The 26,399-nt window shown below is 36.8% G+C and overlaps 1 protein-coding gene across 1 annotated transcript in view; it reads left to right on the top strand.

Annotated features, from left to right (window-relative positions):
- LOC103460319 (transmembrane protein 163-like) overlaps positions 1-26,399 on the top strand; it is a 50,828-nt gene extending 24,429 nt beyond the window's left edge. The window contains exons 3-8 of the mRNA XM_008402424.2: positions 16,889-16,932; positions 18,106-18,197; positions 19,122-19,218; positions 23,286-23,397; positions 24,130-24,271; positions 24,369-26,399. Of these exons, the coding sequence (XP_008400646.1) occupies positions 16,889-16,932; positions 18,106-18,197; positions 19,122-19,218; positions 23,286-23,397; positions 24,130-24,271; positions 24,369-24,429 (548 nt within the window). The 3' untranslated portion in view covers positions 24,430-26,399. The remainder of the gene's footprint in view (positions 1-16,888; positions 16,933-18,105; positions 18,198-19,121; positions 19,219-23,285; positions 23,398-24,129; positions 24,272-24,368) is intronic.

Genomic DNA, 26,399 nt, shown 5'->3' with positions numbered 1-26,399 from the left:
GATGGTTAAGTGATCAAAATATTGGGGAAAAATCTAAATGACGAGATGTTGACACTACAGCAAAGGCGATCAGCAGCAGAACACTGCAAATTCCACACTACTAATAYCAATACACTATATAGTTTATGGAATGCATAAAAGTTGAAACACATATTTAAATTGTGGCAAAATCTTAGTCATTTTTTCCACTTTTAGACCCACATAGCACATTTTAGGGTTCATTTTTGTCTGAATTGTCAGAGCTTGGTGGCATGACAAACAAAAACAATCAACAGAAAAATGAGAAATTCAGATGCTGGATTTCACAGGATGGAAAAAAAAACCCCATCACAGATAGTGGTAGTCAGGCTTTGGTCATCAACCAATGGAAAAGCTGATGAAAAGCTGGTAACAACAGTAATCATTCCTCCATCTAAAGTTTATGCCCACTTGTTGACTATGGATGGATGGGGCTATGACTGTGGATTTTCCATCCGAGAAAGTTTCACATTAAAGTCCAAGCCCTGGCTTATTGCTCTGCAGCCACATTTTTATGAAGTAGCATCACTTAAATTTATGAATGACTCAGAGATAAGGCCATTATATTACCCCTCTGCTGAACTACAGCAACCTTCCTGCCTTATGTATGATCACAAAACAGAGTAAAGCTCCTTATGCACCCCACAGCTATGTAGATCCATGGTGATCAATSGCAAGGCTATGCATCCATTGGATCCATTTAACAAGCTTGGGCTTCCTCGTGTTGCCATTTGTTACCTGCTAGAAGATTGCTGCATGTGCTGAACGGGATGGCCTCAGGGAAAAGAGACTCGGAGAGCCTAATTCTCCTCTTAATGCATGAATATTTTATTGAGCTCTATGATATTGAGCTGATGRAAGTCCTAAATAGCAGCAGATAAGTCTGCGAGGGGTGGAACGAGAATGCAACAATGAATGGAAAAGTCGTCCATCTTCATTCTACAAGGTAATTTCTCTTCCCCCCCCTCTGTCATTGTTTTGCAGTGCAGTAATGTACAATTGGAGAAACTGATGTCAGCATCTCACTCTTGAGCTGAATTATACGTTTTTAAAATGAATGTAAGTAGTGGGGGAGGGAACGTTGTCTACATATTAAAGCTGAAAGAAGAGTTGAGTTTGGTATGGAGCTTGCACCGAACTGGTTCCAATGCTGGCTCAAAAAAGCCAAACGTAGAGCCATCATTCTTCTTTTTTATTTCAAAGCAACRGCTCTGAGCCTGGAAAGCTGCCTTTATAACAGCACCAACTCTTTACTGGCACAGAGCAAAGAAACACTTATTTCAGGGTATCAAGAGACACTCAAAACCCAAACTGCTGCCACAGGCAGGAGAGTATAATAAAAAATCTGCTTACAAGTTTAACAAGTAAACTTGACCAGTCAAAGAACATGTTTCCTTTTTCCTACTAAAACGAATCATYGTAATACCTTGACTGCACATTGAACTGATTCCGTTTATTTTCCAAAGAGCAGCAGGGTAAAATAAAAAAAACATTCACTTTTGAAACATATGCATGATTAAATAAAAACACCCATACAAGTAACACTTGAAAAAGGATAGCGTTGTGTATTATGTATGCACTTTATTTTGGAAYGYAATATAAAATTGTCCATTTGCTCAAAAATTAGCACATTATGAAAACTGCTAATTATAAAATATCCATCTGAAGTCCAATTTAATTTACAAGTGATTTCATTCACATAAACACATAAGTTAGACTTGATATTTAGTATATTGGTTTGCAGAATCTCCTCAAGGATCTCTCAGAGCTAAATGCAGGCATTGTAGATGAGTTAGATGTTCGCTCCGTTTATGACCCACATCCATTTCGATTTCAAAGCATTCATCAAAATCCTACAAGGTACTCACCACCCACTCATTCCAGCCTTCTCTTCTTTAACAACCAAGAGTAAGCCAGTTCTGTCAGGAAGACAGATTAAACCAGAGTCAGACAGAGTGAGATATGGGAATAACAGTGTGGGTGTTTGTCAGACAAGTAAGCAACATTTATCTGCAAAAGGCACATTTTGAAAAATGAGGCAGAATGGATGCACACGAGAAGAATAGTGCTTTCCTTGCCTCAAATGTACAACCCTGTTTTACATTTTGTCTTGACTTCTCTGTCCCCAATGAAGCAGGTGCACAAGCGCATGACATCAACCACTGGAGACACAAGCACTTGAAACAGTAGAAACAGAAATGCAATTTGCATTCTGATCTCCAGCTACCTTTTGGCAAGGCAACAAACGCATGTTTGTGTGTAGGTGTGAGGATTCCCGAGTGTACCTCTATGCATGATCCAGGCTGAAAAACCAAAAACAGATTTTTCTTTTACCATCTCAGAAATCTTTGATAGGAGTGATTCAGGAGGTYTTACTGAATAGACAGCCAGGGGCTCAGTGTTAAACTGCATATTGACACTGAGTGGACCATATCAGACAGGGTTATAACCTATCTGATAACCAACTATCTCCAGATTTATGTGGTTGTTTTAACATTTTCTTCTCCTTCTTAGCAAGAAACAAGAGTTTGAGTTTGTSTTTTATAACATATTCCATTTGATCTTCCACTGGGATTTTGTTTTTGAAGCAAAACAGATGAAATGGTGTCATTTTTTTCTTTGATCAGACATTTGGAAATGACAGATTTCTCACTAATAAATAAGAGAATCAAGGCATGGCTCTCGTAGACCTCATCCACTGAGTCAGGKTTACCTTTGTGGATGTGCTCAGGGTAACGAAGTGCGAATCCTGCTGAGCTTTAGGACTTTTAATCTCACTTTGGAGACTTAGATCAGCGGCTTCTAACTAAAAAAAWTTCAGTAAGGGCACCGTTGTCAGACAGAGGTTTAAAATTAATAGAAATAAATTTAGCAAACACTTCAGTGTGGTGGGCTGCACAGTGGCRCAGTTGGTAGAGCTGTTSCCTTGCAGCAAGAAGGTTCTGGGTTTGATTCCCGGCCCTGGTCTTTAGGCATGGAGTTTGCATGTTCTCCCTGTGCATGCGTGGGTTTCCTCCGGGTACTCTGGTTTCCTACCACAGTCCAAAAACATGACTGTCAGGTTAATTGACCTCTCCAAATTGCCCCTAGGTGTGAGTGTGTGTGCATGGTTGTTTGTCCTGTGTGTCTCTGTGTTGCCCTGCGACAGACTTTCGACCTGTCCAGGGTGATCCCGCCTCTTGCCCGGAACGTAGCTGGAGATAGGCACCAGCAACCCTCCCGACCCCACTGAGGGACAATGGTGCAAAGAAAATGGATGGATGGACTTCAGTGTGGTGAAATGCTTTAGTTTACATAAAAGTTTAATTTCAAATTATATGGTCTGTTGAAGATAACTTTATTAATTACGAAAAAAAAAWTTAAATTATGATTTAATTTATAAAGCAAAAACAGYTATCCAAACCAACATGGACCCGAGTGAAAAACATTTTTCTCTGCTCTTACATTTCTTCAGATMGGTGCTTAATATGCTGCTTTTTGAGGTCTGTTAGCCTTCATCGTGTTGTCATACAGGTTTTATTTAGGYAACAGTTATTGAACGGTTTTGAAAAGTTTATCACATGAAAGGTTTGCTAAAGGATTAAAAGAACTTGGTGATTAAAAGAAATTTGGTTTGAAAAACTAGCAATGAATTACACTTTTTTATACAGCAAATGATAAGTGTAGCTCATGGTCATACTCAGCATTAACAGTTTTTTCTTCTTGCTAATTGCTATTGACGATCTCAAGAGATAGACATGAATTCTTAAACTAAAGTGACAGCACAGAATCAAATAGATAGAAATAGCTGTCAGTTGTGATGCACCGTCAATTTTTATGCAAGTCGAAACTGCTTTGGATGCAGATTAAATTTAAAAGTCTGGGGCTTACTGAGGCAGGTGAGCTGAATGTGGGTTAGTTAGCAGCATGAATAATTTCTTTAAGTAGAGCCACACATTTCTGAAAGATTATTAGATTAGATGATTGAAAACAGATGTAAATAAAATTCAGGACTGCAAATTTGGGGCTTTTTTGTGAATTAAAACTGACATGCAACTAAAGCATGTTAAAGCCAGAAGATAAGATCTCTTCTCCTGATACCCTCTAGAAAAAATACTTTGTTTGGCCCTTAGWTTATATGATGGATTCCCTYGAAGCACAATAAGATGTCTGATCAATTTCTGTTTCAGCCGCAGTTCTTCAGGATCTTTTCTGAGCTGCCAAAGTCTTCAGAGTCCAATACATCACACAATGTTTTAATCTGACAAACCTATCAGCTCCGTCTGAGCTGGTGTAACCACGGCGAATGAGATAGAATGTGATGAAAATGGGGGTCTGTTGCCATGGCACGACTTGCTTGTCACATGGTGCAAACTATTTGCTGGATGTATGACCAAAAAATACAGAGCGGCATCGCATTACACTGTCATCCATCACGAATGCTGATATGTGTGCATATGAGTAAGAGCTTTATGTTTGATTATTATTTTTGGCTTAGTGAATGCTTGAAAGAAACAGCGTTATTCAGAATGCTTTCACAGTTTCATATCTAATGGGATGTTTTCTTTTTCTTTTTTTTGCTACAAGCGTTTACATAACAGATCAGGGTTTTGTTTTCAGCTTTGAAACACTGGGTTGTAAACATGTGAGGTGTTTTCATATATGAAAAACTCTGACTGCTGCAGCCAATTAGCGGCTGCCGTGGTTTGTTTTGTCACAGTTTGTAATAAGGGGGGGACTCAGATGCAGGACTCCTAGGCAGACAGTAATGCTGATTAGAAAAAAAAGGATTTATTAAAGAAGCTGGAGTACAGTGCTGCAGGGCTAGGGAGCGAAAACAACCTATGTGTGAATGATACAGAGTATTGGGACCAAATGAATTCAAAAGAAGAGTGCTGCTGACTAAACTGGGAATAAAATGTAAAGAGATCAAACATGAGCAGATTTCAGGAGAGGAATGACATTTTTATTGAATTAAAACAGTATTATGTTCAGATGTAATTAGTTYTAATTTTCAATTCAAAATTAAATTCTGATTATTAATTTTTCTTTTCCAGGGACCTCATAATCCATTTTATCTATGGATTTGGTTGTGTGTGGTTTTTACTTCCGTTTCATTAATAGTTTTTGGTTGTTGTGTTTTGTTGTTATCTTCAGCTTCTAGTGTTAATCACTCTTTACAAAATTAAAGTTTGTTGCATCATTATGGCATAATCAGTATATTACTTGAAAATTGTCTCAAAACAACAATATTATTGTTTATCACAATCATTTCTGGGACAATCTGTCATCCAGCAAATTTTTTTATTGTGATAGACCTAAATGCTGGGGGGGATGGATGGATGGATGGATGGATGGATGGATGGATGGATGGATGGATGGATGGATGGATGGACGGACGGACCCAGGTGTAAAAAGCTTGAAATATGTATTTTTCAGGAGCATAATCTCAATTGGAAAAGGTGTTCAGTGTTTATTGCTAAAAATGTTTAGTAATCTTCTATTTGTTTAGAATAAAATAGATTATTATATTTGCTTTAATTAGTACCAATATGTGAATTTTTAAAAACAATTATTTCTTCTGCCACTAAATACTTTGCCCATTATGACACTGTAGTGTAAAAAGCTGAATTTGCTTTAAGGCTTTTTACAGAGTGACATTTTTGGATGCTTGTGTGAGCAACTGTCTGAGTGTTTGATTATGCAGAGCAGTCTCCAAAGATCTCATTATAAAACTCYTGGGGAAAATATACAGCGGCCAAAAGCTTTACCAGAGCTGTGGATTTTTTTTGGATAGAGCCATTCATGAACAAAATCACTAATTTCTGYAAAACTCCCTGCCCCAATCTTAGCTAACCAGCTAACCAGCTAGCTRGCTGGTTATCCAGCTAGCTGGGAGYTGCTGCTTCTTAGCTAGCTGTTTATCTAGCTAGCWAGCAAGCTGTCTGAATCATTACAGAGTKACGGGTTAAAGCCATGATTTCTATTAATTATAATGATTTTCTGCTWATAGCTAGTGACAGCAGAGCAGAACTTCCCCTTTGTGTGTGTGTGTGTCCTTACTTTAGACATCTTGTGGTTTTGCCCCTTCATTCTGTGACACGGTTACCGGTCCAGCCCTGCCCTGATAAGGTCAAGTTGGGCATTTACATCCAGCTTATGCTCCTGCACCCTCCTATGTGAAACTTTTCTCGTCAGATTTAACCACAGCAGCTGTGTGATTTCTACTAATTGCTGCTCAGCGTATATCCCTGCCTGGGAACGACTGAAACATTTCAAAGCAAGTACATTGGTGAGGTAAACAGTAAACAGAGGAGAGGCTGTTTCATATTCCTGCCCCTCAGAGCTGATGGAATCACTCCCTAAACAGTAGTTGAAGCTGCTTGTTTGTTTTTAATTAGATGGGGAAATGTAAGGCTTTATAACTCAGGAGGTTTAAGTCAGAAAAGGGGAAGTTCTGGATTGTTAAAATTCACCTGACAGAGTTGTGCAATTTCAAAAATAAAGGTTTGTTGTTTTCACCCAGGAATTCTGAAAATATAATAAATGTGAACAAACATCTATCCAATTCTGTTTTAGTCTGTTTGTCTTTTATTTAAAATAGGGTATTTTTTTTCTTAYAGAGGTCTGGGCTGTCAAAATTCATATATCATTCTGCCTGTGTATGCTTACCAATAAAGACATGACAAAAACAAAGTCCACACATTGATTACAGCAATATTCTCCATCAGGCTTTTATGCATATCTATCAGTTTTTCGCATATTTGTGCAGGATTTTGGCCATATATTTGTAACTGTATTGGTTTAATTCATAAAGATCTCAAACAATAATCTGCACAGCTGATATAGGGTTTCATAAAAAAATATTTCAATCTGCACTGCAAAAACACAACATTTTAAGAGGGTATTTTTGGTCTAGTATCTACTACGAATGTCACAGTACACCTGAAGTACTGTTAGGTAAATAATTTCTTACTATTGATAAAGGAGTAATAGTTTTACTTGGAGGTTATGTGGGAAAATGTTTTGTTATAAGTGAAATAATGCCAGTTGAACAAGTATAAATTGTTAAACTGAAAATAAAGGAATGAAACAAAATTTAAATGCTTTAAAACTGCAAAGCATGGCACATATTTACTTTTAGTTTGAAGTTAAAAGTCTGAACTTACCACTTTAAAGTCATACCACATGTTTGAGAGTACAACCAAATTTGGATATTCAGACAGTGATAGGTAACTCAGTTTACAACTAATCTTAACACCAAATCTGCCTCCTTGAACATTTATTTAAAAAAAAAAAAACATTTGATAAAAAGACAGGACAATAATCTCTTTCAAACTACAGTGCTAAATTTCATTTTACATAGATTGCAACAAAATATCCCTTTAACTGCATTACACAAATATGTGGCTGTCTAAATTTGTGTGGCTTGGACTTTTATGAATGTTCTGGGTTTACTTGAGCTCCTAATTATTCATGTTCATTATATTGGCATAAACTCTTGGTGACTTTTTTCTCTCACTAGCGGTGTAACTTTGTACAGCTCCTCTTGTAGGCAGTAAATCATGTTAACTCCACTGGAAGCCCTTTATAAGCTATTTAAACATTTCCAGGGTGAAACTGGAAAACCTACATGTGCGTAGGAAGCATTAGCCCAGTCAGCTCCAGCTTGAGCCCTACACAAACCCAGTGGCGTTCCCAGTGCCAAGCTGCATACAGATGGTACGTTTCGCTCTGTGCCAATCGACTTCAGTTCTGTCCGGCTACATATCAATTCTGCTGTGCTTATGGTGGGAGAGAAGAGCGTGGTGTCATCCCTGAGGAATTACTCAAAGGAAGGTTAGAATGAGGAAGTATTAACAGGGGAAGGATGAAAAGGTGGGAGAGATGAAGGGAGGAGAAAGGAAACAAATTCAAAGGCAGAATTAAAAAAAGAGGAAAAGGAAAACACAGGAAGCAAAATCAGACTCAGAAAGGACAACTTGAGCAAGAGAAACAGGAAGTTAAAAAAGGATTTGTGTTTAAGAACAGAGGCATGTAGGACGAGGAGCAAATGGGCCACCTGTAGAGGCAAAAGAGCAGAACCGGGGAAGATAAATCATGAGGAGGTTAAAAAGAAGAAGAAATGAGGAGCAGAGGCTGAAGGACAGGAAGATTCACGCTAAGGTTTTCAGCTGGGTGAACTCTTCCAGGAGAGCAGGGCTCAGTGCAGAGCTGAGCTGAGCTGGAGGTCCTGAATTATTAAACACAATATTTTGCGGCTGAGAAGACGACTGCAACCTTGTCGGAAACATCTGCTGAGAAAGCAGGGATTGTGTTAGTGTGCTCTTAGTTTGCAGTGTAGCACAAAAAAAAAAAAAACCTTTGAAGTCACAGCTTCTGGTGTTTTTGGTGGGACGTTTCCGTTGTTTTCACAAATCAATTAATTTAGTCAATTCATTTTAAACTTTATATAAAATCTGATGCCATATAGGATCTACAACAGATTATAAAAAGTAGATTAAAACAGGCAGTTGGAAAGATAAAACTAATGAGAGAATGTTACATTGTTATGATGACATGTTGAAGACACAGTGCTTCTTAAAGAGACGGTGGCCATTTTCAAGGCTTCAAATTGTGAAATCAGAAACACATTTTTAATTTTAGATAAGGATTCCTAATTTTAAAAAACATTAATGCTTCCAAAGATGACCTGATTCTAACCATCATGTTGTTGCTGGTATTTACAGATTTATCTTGCCTGCATGCTGTTCCTTATGCTTAAACTGTCTCTGCTTGTCTACAGCCTCACCTACTTTCTGTCTTGTATCTTTATTCTTTCTGCATGCAAATTATTTTTGCTCCCTTGTGGAGAGACATGGAAACAGTCCCACCTTCTTATGATTCCAGCCAATAGAATGACAGCGAGAGACTATAAGGTCAGATCTCCCTCTCCTCTTCCTGCCCAGACAGGCACATTAGCATAAAAACCTTGTTTAGTCAAATCTTAATGAGGCATAATTTACCCTTGGTGTCAGCTCTTCTTGTGATCCTCCTGTTGAATATTTTAACTCCTCTCTGCCCTTTTACCTGCCTCTGCTCACCAGATTGTTCATTTTATTATTTATTAATCTGTAAAAATACCGGATTTACAAGCAGACTGTTTAACAAACAGCATATGACCTAAAACACCAACAAATAAAAACAGCATCTGTTAGTCATGCCAAAAATTAAGACACTCTGAAAGCTTTTGTGTTTTTCTAAAATACTCATGTGAATGTTTAATCTTAATGCATAAAAATTCAAGCGGTATAACCAAACAATTATTAAAGAAAAGGCCTTTCAAAACTTTTTTAAATAAAGTGACACTTAAAGAAAGCTAAGTCTTGTGACAAATTAGGATACCCACATGCAAGTTTAAATCTTAGAGTTTGCTGCACTTCTGGCTTTTTGGAGTAAAAGTGAACCCCCAGGTAAGACTTAAAGAGCTGTCTGAGGACTTCAGAAAAATGATTGTAGTATCATATTAGTCTGGTAATTATGTTCAGTTCATCTGAAATAAGCCATCCCACTGTACAGAATGTAATCTATACACTGGGGACATTCCCAGGCTCGGATATTTAACCAAGTTCACCTTGAAAGCAAACATCAAGATGTTAAGCAAAGTTTCCAAAAACCCAAATTTAAATGCATAAAATTAAATAAAGTGCACGCCTGTAGAATTAGAATAAGGATGAGACTGCAAACATTTAACTTCCATTGAAAACCTGTGGTCTTTAAGAAAAAAACACAAATGTTTGGTTGAAGTGGAGCACAGAGAGTTTAGAGAAAGACCAAGACTTCTGGAATAATGTTCATTTGCCAGGGGAACCTAAAACTTAATTATCTGGAAACCAAAACAGAGGAGAAATTTGGCATGAAACAAATAAAGCATTCCAGGAAAAAGAAGCTCAGGTGGCTTGAGGAACACTGTGAGAACAATTTGGGGAGCTGAAATGGGTCGTACATGTGAGACACCCTCAAACATCTCACTGCTGAAGAATATGGTTTGGGACAAACCACTTGCTATTGAGGGATAGTTTGTTAATTAATTGTTTAATTGCAAATAAATAACTTTTTTTCTGAAACCAAAAAACAAGGTAATGGATCAATGTCTGAACATTTCTTTACGTTTTTGTCTTTATTATACTATAAAGTAGATTTTTTCACTCAGTCCACGTCAATAAATGCTCTTGTTGGAAGATTTGTTTTAATTTGTGAGTGCAGTGACTTACCTTGGTTAGATCAGAAGCTCAGTCACAGATTGGCAGTGGCTCATCTAATCTCCTTCAGTTCCCTTTTCTCTGTGTGACATCTTTGCTCTTTAATCTTTCACCTCCCTTTTCCTTCTGCCAGCCCACCTACGCCATCTCTCCGTTTAGATCCGATTCTCTTTTTTCATCTGTCCATCCGACTGCCTTTCTTATTCCTCCTCGTCCTCTCTACAGTCTCCCTGGTTATTCCTCTGCTCCTTGGATGTAATTGAAGTCTGCATCCTTGAATTGAGCCACTGCCCTTGAGGAGCAGAAAGGAGGACGTAATTACATTTCTATTTGGTTGCAAATTATTCTGCTAATTCGATATGGACTTTTTTCATAACGTCAATAGCATGGGAGGTTTAAGGGGTAATGGAATGGCAACCAGCCGGAGAAGAAATAACCTCCCTCACTCTACTATACCTGTCAGCAGACAGCTGGACAAAGATTTTCACAGATTAATATTATATTAATATTAACATAACAGTACCTCCAGTTTTTKTTGTCTTTTCATTGACTATTGAGTTGATTTAGCATAAACTTAGATGGATGTTGTAGTACAATAACATAACCAACAAACAAAAACAATTCAATAAAGATCTTTATATCATTGTTTAGTAGCATTTTTGAAATATATGTTTATTAAATTAAATTTATCTGCACCATAATAAAAAGCTAACAATTACGTCAAGAAATGTTGGATTTAATTAGAATGAACTGATCATTTTACCTTTTCTTTCTTTTAAAGGTAAAATGTGACTTTCTATAAACTATTCACAGAAAATGTGCCTATTTGCAGATTTTTTTTCTGCAGAGCATATCTAAAGTATTTGATCTTGGATCTTGCTATTGGCTGGCACATGCAAATCCAGAAACACTCTTAATGTTCTTTTGCTGCAGATTAGTTTCTGTGGTTGTGCCAGGACGCTGTCCACTGCGTTTATTAATGCACAGGTAAGGTATATTTGGTGTTTGAATTATTAAAACAGGCAGTTAAAAAGCGTTTTCAGGAGGTTTCCCTAATGTTTGTGTATTTCATCTGTTTGTGGGCTGTTTTTGCCTCTTACTCCTGCAAATACCGGTTGTCTGCTGTTTACTTCTAAACATGGATAATTGTTTTTGGGGACAGATTCTTTGTACTGTTGAAGTTAAAGAAGGACATTTTGGTGAAAAAGTGTAGCGAAAAGTCAAAAGGGAGACTTGCCAAGTTTTCGTCTTAAACATACTTTGGGCTTTTTCTCCTTTTTTAAACATGGAAAATATTGTGTATCAAACTGTGAGAAGATAATTCCTTATTTTAATAGAAAGCAAAATTAATTATGGATTTCCCCCACATTTTAATACTTGTGAAACAAATGTAGTTTATTTAGCTGTTTTCCCATTTACCTCCCGTTTCTTCTCTCCTGCTCCCTCTTGTTTGTCTTTTTCTTTAGGGTCTTTAAATTTCCTTCGCCTCCCTTTCAAACAGCTCTTCCTTTGCCTTTGCTCCTTATTTCTCCAGTCTTGTTAGTATCTGTCCATGCATGCTTGCCCTCCTGATTAACCACCAACCCGAAGGACAGAACACGGAAGCATGTCCGCTCGCCTCCAGAGAGGCATCGATTTGCTGGCAGCTGGTAACCACACAGACGGCTGGCACATCGAAATGAGCTGGGGAGCAGAAACTGGAAGATGAATAACTGCAGGGAGGGTGATACTGACTATTTTTACATTCGGAGCCTCGCTGAGTGAATCCAGTCTTGTTGGATTGACAGCCTCATAAACAAAAGCAATCCACCACTATCCTTGAAAAACTGCAGGCTTTTAAGATGCAGAAACAGAGTTGCTTTACAAATGATATTCAAGACAGGCGGCGTATATTTTCTGCTTGAGCAGAAAATATTTACATCTAAAGATAGAAAAGGCCCAGATTTAAAGTTTTAAAGTGTATACATGCAGTGACGTATGATACATTATTTAAAAAATTTCCATTGATAATTTTACATATGTTATGCGTAACTGAAAAACAACCAAATCTGTTGCAAAAAAAGTGCAATATTCATCTTTAGACAACATTTTACTTTATTGAAGCTCTTTTTATTTTAACTTCAGTTGTTATTCTTCTATTGATTTGGATGCAAATTTGAATTCACCGTGATGCTAAAAATTAAAAGATCACAATTAAGGATCAACTTATGATTGTCTATTAATGATTCATTAGATTGAAATCAGTTCCAGTTGATTATCCTATTATTAGACCTTCATTTAGTGTTGTAGTTTGGCCGCCATCCAGAAGAGGGCACCGCTGGTCATCCTTAAGCAAAGCCAGATACAGAACAAGAAAGATAAACGATCCAAGCAGAGTCCGGTTTGAGATACAAAATGCTCTTCATGCGGTAGAGTTTTGAAATGTAAATGACATTTGGATTTGCTCATAGCTTCATTGACATAAACATCTCTTCCTTTTGGAAAATGTAAGCCCACATCATTCTTTTTGTGATGCCAGTGTTGTTTTGGTGCCTAAATTAAAATTAATGTTTCATGATCATACCATAATACATTTCCCCAAAGTGTTTAAGTCTATGTGTAAATTTTGGATGAAAAGAATTATGTCTTGAACCCTGCTGTTTAGTACGTAAATGTGTGAATTCAGATTGAAAAGCTGTTTTAGCAAACTACTCATGTAAGGATTAAAACAATGAGCAAAACAAATCTCATGATGTAGCTTGGGTTTCACAGCATATTTTCCCCAGTGAAAAGCATTAAATATTTTTGTTAATTATTACTCCATTCAGTATGTGATTTACTTTCACTACATAAATCTTTTGCCATTCATATTTTTACAAGGATTTGTTTTCTTTTTTCCTCCTGAGTAGCCTTTGTATCATAAAGCATTTAACTGCATGGCACAAATCTCTGACTAATGACAACCCATAATGTCCTTAGTAACACTAAGACTGCATTACTATGTGATTCAATGGATTATCAACGTATTGTGAGAAAATCCCCGCCAGAGCCAGGAAAATGCCATGAGGTGATATGAATTTCCTTAATACTTCACAACTCACCAAACAAAAACCGAATAAAGACTGAAAGGACCACTCCTAAGCTTTTTTACATGATTAATATAGGTGTCTGTATTTAAATGAAACCATAAAACGAGGTTAAAGATGTTCAGAATGTTTCTGAGGCTGCAGCTATAAATTGAAAACCGACTTGGAATGCACATGTGAACTCTTGTAGATTCATAATCCAATTATCCTGCTGGTCACTCCATTACACATCAGTAACTGGATATATAGTTAAATCCAAGTAATGACAACAGAATTAGCCTTTCAGGAGGTTTAAGTCAGATCAAAAAGAGGGAGGTTTCTGTTGATGCAGAAATCTCAAGTGGGGATAACCGTGAGAAAGGATTTTCCCTGTTTAAGGGAACAATAAGGGGGATGTGGTACACTGCCCAGGGCGGCACAACCTTTGGGGTTCCACAAAAATAAACATCTGTATGTTGTTTTTCCCTGAATGAGTACTTTCATGCTTGCTTGCATCATCAATGGCTGCCCTCTCTGATGTAAGAACCCCACAGGAACAATGATGATGGTGTTTGATTTGAAGGTTCTGATGTGGCAATGTAAAGGTCAGAGGGTGCTGCACTCGTGGAAACTGTCATCTCACATTCAAATTGAGTTCTTGGTGTGAAAACTGAGTTTCAAAGAACTCTTTCTGTAAATTTGCATAAAGTGCTTACATATATACATGTATGTCCAAATTACTAGAAACTATCAGGCCCACTTTGGATAAGCCCACTCGTGTTCTCTGTGCCATAAACTACATCAGTGGTGCCCTTTTTTATGAGTTATTTCACATCTGCGTCACGTTCACCTCACTCTGTTTTCATTAAACATCAAACATAAGCTGGAGACGATTATAAGTTAAAGGTACCATTGTTTTGAAGAAAACTAGTATTGCTTTTTCCATGCTCAAAACAATTTTCTTTTGATTTTTAATGTAATTTGTCAACCATCTCATAGTAGAGATTAAAAAAAAGAAAATCTTCTAAAACAATCTGGACTTTAGATAGAGCCTTTATTATAATTATCACTCATCACTGAAGAGAGATTCTTTAAAAAAAATAGCAAAATATTAAAAAGTCATTAAAGCTTCTACTTGCAAAAGAACAGAAAGCTGCCATTTAGATGCCAAATATTAAGACTAAGTACAGAGATAAATGATAAAACCACATTAAGCAAACATCTGAACCTGGACTGCTTTATGCTAGGAGTTCTGGTATTTTAGCAAAAGCTGCTCCTGGTTTCCCAGTATATTGTATGCAAAACGTTAGGTAGTAAGAAATAAATACTCTTTTTTGAACTGTGTTATACACTGATATGTCTCTCAACAGCAGGGCTATGATTGCTGTGTCCTACCATACACTTACTTTAAAAAGTTGTAATAAATAGTTCTTATTGTCACTTTTATTAAATATCATGAGAAAACTTTTTTTATGCCCTAGATCATATGTAGCTTACCCTTCTTTTCTTCTCCCTCTTTAAATTTGTCTTTACCTTTAGCTACTGGGTTCATTTCCAGTCTAAGTTTTACCCCTGACCATTTTGAGATAAATGTTCTGTTTTGGTGCCGTTTTCCTAAGCCAACAAACACAGACACAAACTAGACTTCTAACAGAAGGCAAAAAGCCAGTACTTTGTCTAAACATAACAGAGAAGTTGGCGCAGAAGCATCCACAGTGACTTGGCCTTGTTTCTGCGCTCTTCGGGTAGGCGGGAGCCTGGTAGAGGCCCAGAGAAAAGGCAGTAAGACAGAACACATTTAGAAGTGAATGTGTGACTAAGACAACGATGGAGATCCAAGGTGATTATCTCAGGAGAAAAGAGCGACATAGAGACAGCATATTGCAGGAAATCCTGTGTCACCGCCTAGTACGACTGATGCGTCCATGACAGCAAAGCAGAAAGTAGGCAAGCGACATCTGTGAGGTTGCAAAGACAGAGGTCAGGGAAATGACTGCGAGGTAATATGAAAGAGAAAAGGAAGATTAAAGCTTTTTGCTTGCAGCTCGAGCTCAAACTAAGTCCCATCTTGGCCTCAAATCTCCTGTTGCCATGGCAATTTAACGGCGGGTTGGTGTCCCAAGAGACTCTGACCTGCGAGCGCAGACAGGAGGGAGCTAAACACACAAGGAAAAGGAGCGCAGCAAAACAATACAGGTGCTTTAAACAACTGCACTGCAATGAATGCAGAAGACATCAGCCTCATTGATGTCACTACTGGTAAAAACTATCAATAAAGGGTCTAGTTCTGCTAATTAGCTTGCACAGGTAATTAATTTGCACTTAGTAAATATCTCTTTATAGATAGACATCTCATATATGATAGTTTGACCCATATGGTGTTCATTGCTCGGCATTAAATGGATCCAGTCATTTCACACCGCTGATGTCATGCTGACCTTTCTGTGTCTCTGACACAGCCAGACAAAGCTTTCTTCAACCGTCTGGAAATGWCAGAAAATCTTTGAGCAGACTATCTTAGAAAAAGACAAAAATGTGGAAAGCATAATATAATAAAATTCAGAGTAATACATTATCTTGTCTAATGTATCTCTAGATATAGTAAAATTTGATAAAATACTAAGATTTTTTTTATTACATGCTTCATCATAAATTACAAATTTGTTTGGAAATCTGAGCGCATTTTATGTTTTACTATTTTTTCCTCTAAATTGTAAAGCAATCAATTTGTCCCAATACACCCAGGGAAAAAGCTCAATTTTGAGCCAAGTATGCAGACAGAGCTGTTGCTCTGGTGTACACAAAGATAATAACCATTAAAAGCAACCAAAGCACTCTGTACTCCCACGACAGTCCCCACAAAGTGCCCAATTTGTTCTCTGCGCTGCCTTAAAAACCTAAATTAGGTGCAAGAAAAATAAGCCAAAATTCCCTCCATCATCATTCTTTATGATCAACACTCATATTTAATAAAATTATTTTAGAATTTTGGATGAGATGAAAAGCACCTTTTGAAAATAACCTTTAAGCAGGTTTTAAGCATACATTTCTCTATTAAATCTTTTTTAATGGTCTAATGTAATCCATCCATCCATCCATCCATTTTCTTACACCCTTGTCCCTTAGTGAGGTCGGGAGGTCTAATGTAATATGTGTATATATGTTTTCACTAACTTTAAGCAGAAAATTATCATAATTAACAGAAATAAAGGCTATCAAACACCAATCTGTGTCCGTATGTAATGTGTTTAACTAAATGATAAAGTTTCTGAAATAAATGGGCTTTTCAGTAATATTCTCATTTATTGAATGTGTATGTTTTTCATTAAAGATGGTATGATGCTTTATTAAAATGAAAAACAATGGTAAAAAGAAAGAACCTCACTACAATTTGAATTTATTTTTACAACATGCTTTTATTTCGTAACAATAAAACCTTTAATTCACTAGGCTATTTCCCAGCATTGCACTTAGGTGCAAGTACATGATGAATCGTGTACCTATGAGTGCATTCTTTACAGAAAACAGGGAAAGGATCAGAATGAACTCAGTTGTTTTCTTTTGGAGGATAAAAGTGACGCATGTTGTTGTTTTCTGTCTTTACAGCTGTTTCCTTCATGAGACACAGCGCGTCAGCCTTTGGATTTGCCGTGAGTCCCAGCTTCCTGCTTTCCTCCCTAAACACTGATCAATTAGTCATTGCTGGGGACCCTGGTAATTTATTAATGAATCCCAGAACCAAAGTGTTATTGGTCCCCTTGTTGCCACGGTAACAAAGGAGAGCGGATGGACTCTCCGAGGAGCTGGGATGGAATGTCAAAATGCATTTTGAGTTTGTGAAAGAGGTCGTCAGGTTTTTACCAGAGGACAATGTTATGCAAGAGTTCATAATTACAAGAGGAAATGATTAAGATTGTTTCTAGTAGGATAATGTACAACTTAATAACAAGGAAATGAAAATTAATACATTCACACCTTGGGCTTTTGGTGGGAAATGTGATTAGCATAACATGATTAGATCATTTGAACTGCAGCTCTGGCTATTTTATCTCAGAATGTTTTAATTATATTTGGTAAATCATCTGAATATATGTTGCTTTTGCCAACTATAATACTTAAAGTCAGCATTGTTTTGATCATATTTTTAACCATTAAATCAGTCAAATGAATCACCGAACATTTTATTATTTCGCTTTAAGATTTTCTGTAGTTCCTGTTTTGATGCTTATCAGTTTATATTGAATCCTTCACAGAAAAAAACTGATTTATGTTCTCATTAGTCCAGGTGAGATCATTTAAAATAAACCATTTAATAAAAACCAATAAAACATGCTGTCATTATTGTTTTCACCCTTTTAATATGGGTGGTACGGCTGTGTAATCAGGGAAGCATATATTCAGGGGGCGGCAGGAGGACTCAGCAAGGAAAAAAATTAAATCTGTTGGTTGTACAATAAGTTATTTTTGTTATTTATTACACTGTAAGAAAATAGGGCCAAAATATACAATATTTAACACCATCCTCTCTTAAAACTTTGTAAAATCGCTTTAAAATGTATTGTTTTTTTCACTTATATATATATATAGATATATATAAAAAAAGAAATCCAGTATTTTTGAACAATAAAAAAAATACCTCTTTTTTTAAACATCACAAAAGCTACACTTGCTAGGAAAACATTTAAAATATAAATAAATGCAATAAGAGCACTTTTAAATCCATACTTTTCAAATTTTCCAGTCATTATTGAATATCTGTGGTCACAATTAGTAAAATTCTTACCATTTCTTTTTTCTTCTTGCGTTTCTCTAACCGGCCGTAGTTTGATGCCACACTGGATGTCATGTCATCAGTCATCGTCCTTTGGCGCTACAGCAACGCAGCAGCTGTTCACTCTGCRCACAGAGAGTACATGTGAGTATAAACTRGTCTTAAAAAAGACATATGTATGAAATGTCAAAAACAGAAAGTGTTCAATTCTCATGAATAAATAAGACAGAACAGGATAGGATGTTCGGTGTATTCAAATCATTTTGAACACTTTGTATTTGTGATTAATTGGACAACGTAAATTTACTGTGTGTCATTGCTCATTACCGCTTGTCGGAGTTCAGTGGACTTTATTAAGTAGCTGTCAGGTTGCACCGAGGCTCACTTGTCTAAAAGTAATCACCAGAGCTCAGAGGTGTCACTGATAATGAAACWTGCCACTTTACAATTYATTAACACACAACATCACCTCTACAGGCAAACAAACAGAAACTGAGCAGCAGACACTTAATTTTAAACAAATAAGTGATAAGTCCATCTCTGAGGAGCTGCAAGGTAGAAAAATGTAAAGAAAAACAGTTTTTTGGGGTTATGTGTTCACATAGTTACCAAAAGAASAGGTGGTAAAATGAAAATTGTGCTGTGCAACAGACAAAAAAAAACAAAATAAGCTTGCCTTAAAAAAAGTTTTCTTACTGAAGAATTGGAATAGTTTGATTTCTGAGTCGAAATGAGAAAATAAGAAAAATGAGACTCACCACCACACTGCGCCTGCCAAGTAGCTGTGGGTCTGTCCTGCAGTGAGATAGATGAGACAGATATTGTAAATTTGGACCAGCAGATGAGCTTTTGTAGCAGCATCAAAAGCTGTGTTAAAGTTTTGCAAAAAAAAAAAAAAAAAAACACTTTTGCTAAGCCTCCTTTTGACTAAAAATTCTCGGTTTTAACATGTTGGGACTGAATTTCCACCATTCTTTCTCGTCATTCTCTGTCGATCTCGTTGTAAAATATTGTAGTGGTTTGAGGCTAACTCAAAGCACCTTTCTGTTCCTGTTTTGGGGTCTGTAGAGCGTGTGTGATCCTTGGGATTGTGTTTATTCTCTCCTCATTGTGTATCCTGGGAAAAGCCATCCATGATCTGGCCACCAGGATGCCTCCAGAAGTGGTAAGGTTGCACACACATGCAACAGAGTACTTAACACACTTTAAACAGTAAATCTAGGTCTATAATCTTGTCAAAACCTTTAAAACATTATATACGAGTGGGATAATGAGCGCTYTAATATCTGAGTCATGCTCAATAAATAGCAGATGCAAAATTCTTGAGGTAACATAACCTTCTATGAATCTACCATTTCTTAACTGCATGAATATAGCTGCGTATTATAAAATGATAAAACTGATGTTTGGGGATTCTGCATGAATAAATGGCACACTGCAATACAATTATAGTCAAAATTCAGTTCTAACAAATTTATTCCAATGGAGTCCAGTGAAATTCAGCTGATCATTTATTGCCAAGTGGTAAAAAAGTCATCTAGAGGAGAAAGTGAGCTTAAAAGCATTCACAGATAATTGGTTATAATTTGATGAGATGTTTTTGTAAACAAACCAARCTCAAACCCAAAGAAAAGATTAAATTTATAGCATGGGATTGTAACCATGGTAACACAACAACCAAAGAGTGAAGATGAATCTTTTTACTTTTTGCAAACTAAACTTACCAATTCTCTTAAACAATAAATTTAAAATGTAAACCATTTTAACATATTTTATTTATGTTGAGTGAAAATGTAATAGTATTCTCATTCTCAAAAAATATATATAAAGATTTTAGAACTGTTCTGTGTTAAAATTAAAGCAATTATGGGAATCTGATGAGCAACAACTTAGTCAGCTAAGACGACTAACACTGAGCCAGGCATACTTTCTACAGAAAAACAGAGGAAAAACATTAATATTTGCAAATAAAAATGCTAGATTGAAAAAATAACTAAGCAATGAAAGACAAGGGCAACATGACTATAGATGTACATCAGGTTAACTTAAGATGCTTTAAACTTACAGACAATCAATGAAACTTTGTTGAGACGTTTTATAGAACATGTCCAAGAGCCAACAAAAAAGAATTTGGTTTGGATTCATGGTCTKCATGCATGTTTCCCTGCAAAGATGCTGCTGAGGTTTGGCAGGTGCAGTAACGTAAAGGTGCAAAAAAGAGGTTGCGATAAACCTAAAATAGRTCACAGAGKSAATGTGAGTAATGAATACTCTACCAGTCTGTGACTTTCCTGGTTTCTTTGAAACTACAGAAATAAAAGCTTCAGGAAAATGAAAGTGGGTTCTTCAGGAAATAGCTTGTCTACTACAATCAAAGATGTTCACATCAGGGTTTCCTTCACTGAAATAGAAAGGTAAAGACAGASACTGTCTTRTCTTGGTTATTTTTAAACTCATAGATCATGCATTAGGCTTATTCTCCAAATGTTTCTTTAAATTAAAGACYATGTCTTTACTTTATTATTATTGTTCATTTCTGCYTTTAACAAGGACTCCTCCTCACTTTCTTATAGCATCACTTATCATCTCTGTGAAACTGTTGAGACTATGAATAATCCTGACAGTGCTGTRTCTTTTCTTAGCTGCACTGTGACGAATTAGTGTCAGTTTAAAGCTGATTTTTCACAATGTTTTAATCTCAAGAACAGACAGAGAGAGATAGAAAACAAGARAATGAGAAAGAGAAGCCAAAACCGCAAAAYTGCCATGAGAGATGATTTTTTTTTAAAGAGTAAAAATCATTGTCACTTGACATGTTTGAGAAAACATGCATTTATTAAATCAACAAAACAAAGTTCACATTTTGTAACATTCATGTCRTTGTTCTACTGACACTTTAGTTTAATTTGGGACTGCATCCTGACTGGGACCCCAAAATCAATGCTTTGGACCAGATCAGGACATTTCTAACATAAAGAAAATTAACAAAATTTACAGATAACATTTAAACCAGGTGTGCAGCATGCAGACAGTGTGTGTTTATCGTTATTTCTTAATGCATAAAGCACAATAATACTAATTTACTTGACTGAACTTCTTCTGAAACAATTGACAAATTGGGAAAACAAATTTTCCCATTTCGGAGACGTCTTTGTCTAACTTTAATCAACCCTGAGTCAAACGGATTTTTCTGTCGACCGTAAATTGCCTCAAACTCATTGACTAGTTGACATTTGGGTGGGTGTGACATTTAAAGGAAGGAAAAAATGTTGTTAGAAACAATTAAAGATCTCCGATGGTAAAGAGAAATATTCAAGGCAGGAGAAGAAGGGGAGCTGGTTAAGGTCAGCAGCTTCTCTCCTGACTGTGTTTATTGCTTTCATGCCATTATGTTAATAGAGACTGTGTGTTGGAGCCCAGTGGGATCTTACTAACACCATCAAAAGCCTATTACCACTATCTTTCTCTTTGACACTCTGCCTCTTACATCCGCCACCTCACTTATTTCGTCACCTTCTGTCAGCCCTTGRAATCCTTCCTTAGTTATAAACATTCTGCTTTCTAGCATGCATAAACTAAAGAAGTTGTTAGTGTATTCRGAGTTTCTCTGTCGCAGGATTTGCGCTTTGGTTGAATATGTAGATGCAGTAGTTTGGAGGATGAAATGATGCAGAGTTTCTTTTTTTGTTGTTCTCATCTAAAGCATCGTATCTTTTCCCTGTGAACTGACCTCATCTGTGTTCTAGAAATTTATTATCAGACATAGTTTTCCTGCTTCTGTTTTCTTTGGGGGTACAGAAATTCACTGAAGTCTTCAAAAAAAAGGAAGTCACAGGTGATTTACCTCACCAGATGTGCTTTCATTTTASTGTGAAAATGAAAAACAAATAATGAAAGAGGACATTAGACTTTRCACATTATGGTGTCTAAAATAAAACTCCTCTCACATGGAAGCTGTACAGTCTGAGGAGGRAAGACACACAGTGGGATTACTGCGAAATGTTGCTGCCTTGTACAGAGGGGWGAAGAAAAGGTAGAAATCCCCATTCGGATCACGTCCTCTTGTGCAGCTCTGACTGTCTGTCCATCTCTAGTACCTGATTAAACACACAACCAGAAGAGCCCCTCTGTGTCAAGAAAAGAGAGGCAGAGCAGCTTTGAAACTATTATAATGTGCAAGTACCTCATAGTGATACACACGTAGGATTTTTGCAGTAATAGAGCTTTTAAATAATTGAGATTTCCAAATTGAATTCTAAAAGACTGTCAAGAGGATCTCAGGGATCCTTCCCGTTGGTTGCACTGTCCCGCCCGTTTTGGGGGATCCCGCAGCTTCCACAAGCCACAAGGGATTTAAATTGGTTTTGGTATCTTCTCCTTATGAAGCACGCCCAGGAATCGATATCACCCGCTTGAGAGTCAGAGTCAAACTGCGTCTCAGCCCAACTCTTCTAATAACGGTTGTTAACGACATGATGAGGAGCATCGTTGTGATGGAATGTTGGAAACAATGAGAGCTTCTTAAAGAGACAGTGGCCCAATTTCAAATTGAAGGTATCTTATTGCAGTGATGCTTATTTAGATGTTGAGTAAAATAGAACTACAGTGCAGACCGTTCAAAGTCTTATTTCTAAAACATTTTTATTTTTTGTTACAACTATGGAGAAATTTGTAAATGTCTGTGGAATAAGATACCAATAGAATGCCTGTGGCTGTAACATTAATAAAAATAATAATTAAATATTAACTGTTTGAATACTTTTCCAAAGTAATTGAGGTTTAAGTAAAAAGTCCAATGTTAGTAATGAATGCCTAAGATACAAATTAATAAATCAAAACCTTTTAATTGGCATTATGAAAAGCAGAACCTTGTGAAGAAAGTCTTTGTGTTTCACTGCCAGATATTCTTTGCTTTTTCTCGCCTCCTTCTGATTTCTGTCTCTCCTGAAGCAGGGGTCAAGTTTGGGTTTCTGCTGAATTCATTTGAGACTGATAGKGAGAAAAATAAGAGCTTGAATCATTTCAAAGCCTCATCTGTACGACCTTGAGCTGATGCACCAATTAAAGAGGAGCACTGAGTTTAAAATGCTTGAGCTAACGAAAAGCTAACAATTCAGCATTTAAATGAGTTTGCTTCCCTCTTGACTCTGTGCCAAGTAGTACARGTATAGTATATAACCATAGAAAACATCCAGTTCCATGAGCTTTTTCTCTTTTTGTGTCTGACCCCAGGATGACTTCCTCTACAGCGTCTCCATAGTGAGCGGCCTCAGTTGTGCTGTGCTGGCCGTGGCCAAGTTCATGCTGGGAAAAAAGCTGACCAGTCGGGCACTTATTACTGACGGTGGGAAGTCTGCACACTCACATAATTTAATAAATAACTTCCCTGATAAATGGCGTAGGTGGGACTTAATGCTAGAGACACATGGAAAACCAAAACATAAATGATAAAAGAATAAAATGTGCATCTTGTGAAAGAGAGAGACATGCAGAGCTGAAGAAAAGTGCAACACAAAYGWATGTTACTCTCCATTGTCCTCAGGTCTCACTCTCTAACTTGCAGGGCATCAATCCAATAAGCCTGAGGTTGCTGTTCTTTGAGCATGGATTTATTTCCCACAAGACTATACACTTACTGCAGGCAAGACAATAACCCACTGAGCTAGCTTCCACACTAGGGCACATGTAATTATATTTAGAAAAGGAAAAAAGGTACAAATAATGTTGCTGTATCATAGATATGATTTTCGTGTTTAAAAAAAAAGATGGGTTTTCTTGAAATACAGATAAAATTCATGATTTATATTCCTAAATTTTGGGATGTTAGTTGTTTCACACATACTTATGAAAATGAAGGGTTATTTATTACATACAATTATYAATAATTATCCCATTTGGTTATTCTAAACAAAATCACTCACGTAAGACTTTAGTAAGAGGAATGATGCCAATAACAGGTTTAAAATTCGAATGGCAAATTCTTAGATGGTTCTCTTTCAGGAATATTCAAAGACATTTTAGAGAAACAAGTTTATAAACCSAGCCGACCTTTACATGCTAATCTCGTGTTTTTTAGGGTTTAACTCGATGGTTGGAGCAATCATGGGATTCTCAATTCTCATCAGTGCTGAAGTCTTCAAGCAGCATCCCGATGTCTGGTTTCTGGATGGCACCATTGGGGTTTTAATCGGACTAATCATCCTGGCCTACGGAGTCAAGTAAGAGTTTTGTGTTTGGCAGACGTTTATTTCTCAGTTTTACGGTTTGAAATCTCTTTCATTTCCTCCAACATCTRCTCATTTTCTGTTTGCACAGGCTCCTGAAAGACATGGTGCCACGGGTCAGGCAGACGAGGAACTACGAACGCTTCGAATGAAAGAGCCCGAGGCTAATCAGATTGGCAGTTTTAGACACACACACGCACACACACACACCCACACACACCTGGGTGCCTCCTGCCCTCTCCTCTCTCATCTTTCATACACTCATCCACGTACTGCTTGTACATTCACTATTTTGGCATACATCATGCTCTGTTCCATGCATATATGTGAATATACACTTTTGCTGTACATACTGTACATAGTACACTCCGACATTCAATTACTCAAGTCTGAGAGACCTTGAGAGATAATGACATTATTGAAGATCTTCTCAGCTCAGAGTTTTTTTTTCCTTATTCTCTTAAATAGCTCCTAAATGCATCAAGTTAAAAATGACACCCTGGATGAGGAAGAGGTGAGATCATAAACTCAAAAGCTCAAGAAGTGCTTTGGGTTTGTTCAGGAAGGCAGAGACRGATGTCAATGCAGATTTTTATGTTGRTAGTGTCTTTAAATAAGGTCTTGTGGAAAAAAGTGGGTTTATCCATGTAATTTACTAAAGAAGACATTCAGTGGGCTTTTTAGAATGAAGCCTTTCCTTCATTGTCAAACTCTTGCTCTAAGCTGCCCACTAATTTACAAACTTTATCATTTCAAGTGACTATTAAGYAGAAGTGTGTCTTTAAATGTTAAACAGAGRAATTCTTCTGAGATTAGCCTCCTAAATTATCTCTAAGACATGAAAACAGGAGGAGAAAACGGTTAATGCTATAWCTTCCTGAAACATTAACAACCTTCAGTTAGGTGACTGAGTTAAGATGAAAGGACTCATTAAGCACAAACATTTGCCATAAAATGGCGATGGAGACAAAGTTCAATGCACAAATCTGGAACTGTTTGGATGTTTTTGTTTTCTTTCTGTAATAAGGTCAAGCACAAATTAATGAACCAGCTATGATAACGTACACTTGTTGACTGCTGCTGACAGCTGATCCTTGAGCCAACTTGGGCCAGACAAAGCCTTGAACATTTTTTTTTTCCATATATTGTCATGTTGAAATTAAACGTACTTTAAAGAGATTTTAAGTTAAACAAAACATAGCGCGAAATTGTGAAGTCTTCAGAGAATATAACTTTTTTTTCTCCATACAAATGTGAAAAGTGTCATGCATTTGTTATCAGCCCCCAGAGTCAACAGAAGCACCATTCGCTGCATTTAAAGCAGACTAGTGCCTGTATTGTGTCTTTGACTTTACAGAAATCCCTCATACAGAGTATGCATGTGGCGACAGTTCAGAGGAAAAACTCCCCTCTAACAGGAAGAAACCTCCAGCWTAGCCTGGCTCAGTACGAGCTGCAATTTGCCACGAGCGACTCAGATTTTGAGAAGGCAGAGCAGATTTACAAAAAAGAAACAGAATAACTGATGTAGTACTTTTTATGTTAATAAAAMATAATTCAATAGCAGCAGAGGAACATGTTTCCTCCCTCCAGGAAGGGACCACAGCCAAACAGAAAGCCAGACCAGATGTAGCTTCTATGGAGGAAAAGAAAACTGAGAAAACATTAAGTTTGCAGTTGGAATGACAGCAAATATTGCAAATTAAAGAGAAGTAGAAGAAGAAAGTAGCAGAGTGACGAAAAGTGGAAAGCCTTTAGCAGCATATCTAGAGATAGATCAAAATAACCCAACTCCTTAAAATGAATCTYTAGAGACAAAGCCACAAATAAAATATATAAAAACAGAACTAACAAACTGTAAAGTAAGRGGAAACTTACAGCATTAGAAAGTGCTGTGCAGTTATTAAAAACAACATAGTCTGATCAAAAGAAATGTGCAACTGAGTAGGAAAATATGAAAAAATGACCAAAAATGTGCATAAGAAAATCAACAGAGTACTTACAAGAAGCAAAARGWAGAGGGCGCCAAATATAAATGCAGTAAAAATGTATTCTTTGATGGAAAAGTTTGCAAATGATGCAGCTTACATGCTTGTCTTTTAATGCATTTTCAATAAAAAAA

The sequence above is a fragment of the Poecilia reticulata genome, linkage group LG2 (assembly GCF_000633615.1).
Source record: "Poecilia reticulata strain Guanapo linkage group LG2, Guppy_female_1.0+MT, whole genome shotgun sequence".
Lineage (NCBI taxonomy): Eukaryota > Metazoa > Chordata > Actinopteri > Cyprinodontiformes > Poeciliidae > Poecilia > Poecilia reticulata.
Note: the sequence above shows the minus strand (reverse complement) of the source record. Positions and strands in the feature narration are given on the sequence as shown.